The 2,478-nt window shown below is 35.7% G+C and overlaps 1 protein-coding gene across 1 annotated transcript; it reads right to left on the minus strand.

The window, feature by feature from the left end:
* Positions 1-290: 290 nt before the first annotated feature.
* Positions 291-1,235, minus strand: LOC147734980 (olfactory receptor 5AP2-like). The gene has a single exon (XM_086953722.1). The coding sequence runs from the start codon at positions 1,233-1,235 to the stop codon at positions 291-293; it is 945 nt and encodes a 314-aa protein (XP_086809848.1).
* Between the last annotated feature and the right edge of the window lie 1,243 nt (positions 1,236-2,478).

The following is a 2,478-nucleotide window of genomic DNA, read 5'->3' on the forward strand; positions in this document are numbered from 1 at the left end:
CAGAGAGTGAGAAGCCGTCTAGGAGAGAGCCGACTACGCAGAGCCCTCGGAGAACAAGGTACCAATACGAGAGCACCGGACGGGGCAGTACAAGTATTTAACTTGGCTGCAACCTTTATGTACTAAGGTTTAACCAAGGTCTTTTTTTAGGAAAAAGCGTTAACCTCAAACACAAAAATAAAGACAAAGATACACACATGTAAAGATTATCATATATTGTATTTTTTGACTCATGTATTTACCCTGAATAATTTGACAGCAACTCAAAAGTCTCATGTCAACCACTAAGCCTATCTTAACTTCAATATTTTAGAACAAATCATTTTCTTAAATGCCTCCTTCACCTCAGTGTTTCTCAGACTGTAGACCATTGGATTTAACATTGGAATTATTATGGTATAAAACACTGAAGTTACTCTATCCTGATCCATTGTGTAAACTGAGCTTGGTCGCAGGTACATGAAGCCAAGTGTTCCAAAGAAGAGAGTTACACAGATAATGTGAGCAGAGCATGTTGAAAATGCCCTCTTTTTCCCCTCTGCAGATGGAATTCTTAGAATGGTAGATATGATGTATGTGTATGAGGTTATGATAATGATAGGAATGATCACTAAATGGAGGCTACAAGATACAAAAACCAGCACAGCTTCATTGAGTGAGGTGTCTGAGCAAGAAATTTTGAGTAGAGGGGGTACATCACAGTAGTAGTGCATGATTTTATTTGACCTACAGAAGGAAAGTCTCATTGTGCAACAAGCATTTAAGATAGCATTGAGGATTGCAATTGTGTGTGCTCCCGAGATGAGAAGAGTGCATGTTTGGTTGGTCATAATGGCTGTGTAGAGCAATGGATTACATATTGCAGCATACCGGTCATATGCCATAATCCCCAGAAGAAAAATCTGCAAGCTCCCCATCCAAAAGTATACAAAGAGCTGTGCAATGCAGCCTGGTACAGAAATGGTCTTCTCTTCTGATAGGAAGTTTACCAACATGTTGGGTGTTATATTTGTAGAATAACAAAAGTCTGCAAAGGACAAATTACTGAGGAAGAAATACATGGGGGTATGAAGACGAGGAGAGATCCTTATTAATGCTGTGATGCCTGCATTTCCCACTACGGTGATGGTATAGGTAGTAAGAAAAAAAACAAAGAGTGGAATCTGTAGCTGTTGGTTTTCAGTGAGACCAAGTAGAATAAATTCTTTTATAGATGTGTAGTTTGCTTCTTCCATTTTTGTAAACAATTAAGCCTGCTGAAAGAGAAAAACCACAATAAAAAGTGTGTATATCCCACCATAAACTGTACTTCAACGTGACATGAAATATAATCACACTGGTATTGCAGACAATGATAAAGCATCATTGACAACCTAGGCGTTGGTAATCAAGGTAGACCATCAAGGGAGGACATTTCCATCTTCATTGAACTTCGGCTTGCCTTCGGCAGTGTTTCAGAACAAGAATCATCTGGCGAGAAGACCTTGGTTTCCTTGGCTTTCCTTAACAACCATATGATCTAATAAAAATAATAATAATAATATTAATAATAACATTCTTATAATACTCAAATATGGAAACATCACCATTCAACATTAAGTCTTCTTAAAAATGCTCAACTACCTAAGCAGGTCAAACCAAGTAGCAAGAAACAAACATCATCCAGCCACTTAATATAGAACAATATTGAGTTAAATAGTTAAAACATTTAAAACAGTTTTGTATTTTGTGATTTTTATTTTTCCTTGTCATATTCTTAATCTCATTCTTATTCTAATTCATATTCTAATTATTATTAATATTAATATTATTAGTTGTATTATTGTTTGGTAGGAGAAGAATTGCAATGACAGTGACAAGATGATGTATATTATAATGAAATTATAATGGTAATACATTGATCTTTAGTCCATGTTTCTTCTGTCGCTCCACTGGTAGTAATAGGGCCTATTCAGCCATTTTAGAGTAAGGAAAATTGCACTATGTTGCAATATTTTTCTTGCCCCAAAACGTAATTCATAAACCTTTGGCTAGAGATCTCCAAGTCGGCCTCATCTATTGTTTCTGTAAGAAATTTCCTCTGGTATAGGTTTAAGTACTAAATGAACGATGGATAATTTTGGAGTGATTTTATGAGTATACACAGTTAATTACCAATAGAGAGGTATAGCTTTTAAGAGAGGCCACTTTTACTATTTAACACACAGTTCCTTTTTTAAATGTGTTTTTTTATTTTCCTGTGTTTTATTTTTGAAACACTTTTAAATAGTATTGAAATGTTTATAAACAGTGTTGCTGCATATGTATTTTTCATTGAAGGAGAACTCCTTTTTGGCACCTCTGATGGGGAATTTCATTTAGGAATTTGAACTTGGGAGTGATAGTGAGCTGTGCAGGAATGTTAGCGCCTTTTAACTGGTATTTTGGTTGCATTACCATGATTCTATTCCCCATCTTGTCTTACGGTGGCCTTTTCGA

This window comes from Lissotriton vulgaris, chromosome 1_2 (assembly GCF_964263255.1).
Source record: "Lissotriton vulgaris chromosome 1_2, aLisVul1.2, whole genome shotgun sequence".
NCBI lineage: Eukaryota > Metazoa > Chordata > Amphibia > Caudata > Salamandridae > Lissotriton > Lissotriton vulgaris.

What these genes read in the sequence shown, in the direction of transcription:
- LOC147734980 (XM_086953722.1), bottom strand. Translation starts at nt 1,235, where the DNA reads ATGGAAGAAGCAAACTACACATCTATAAAAGAATTTATTCTACTTGGT.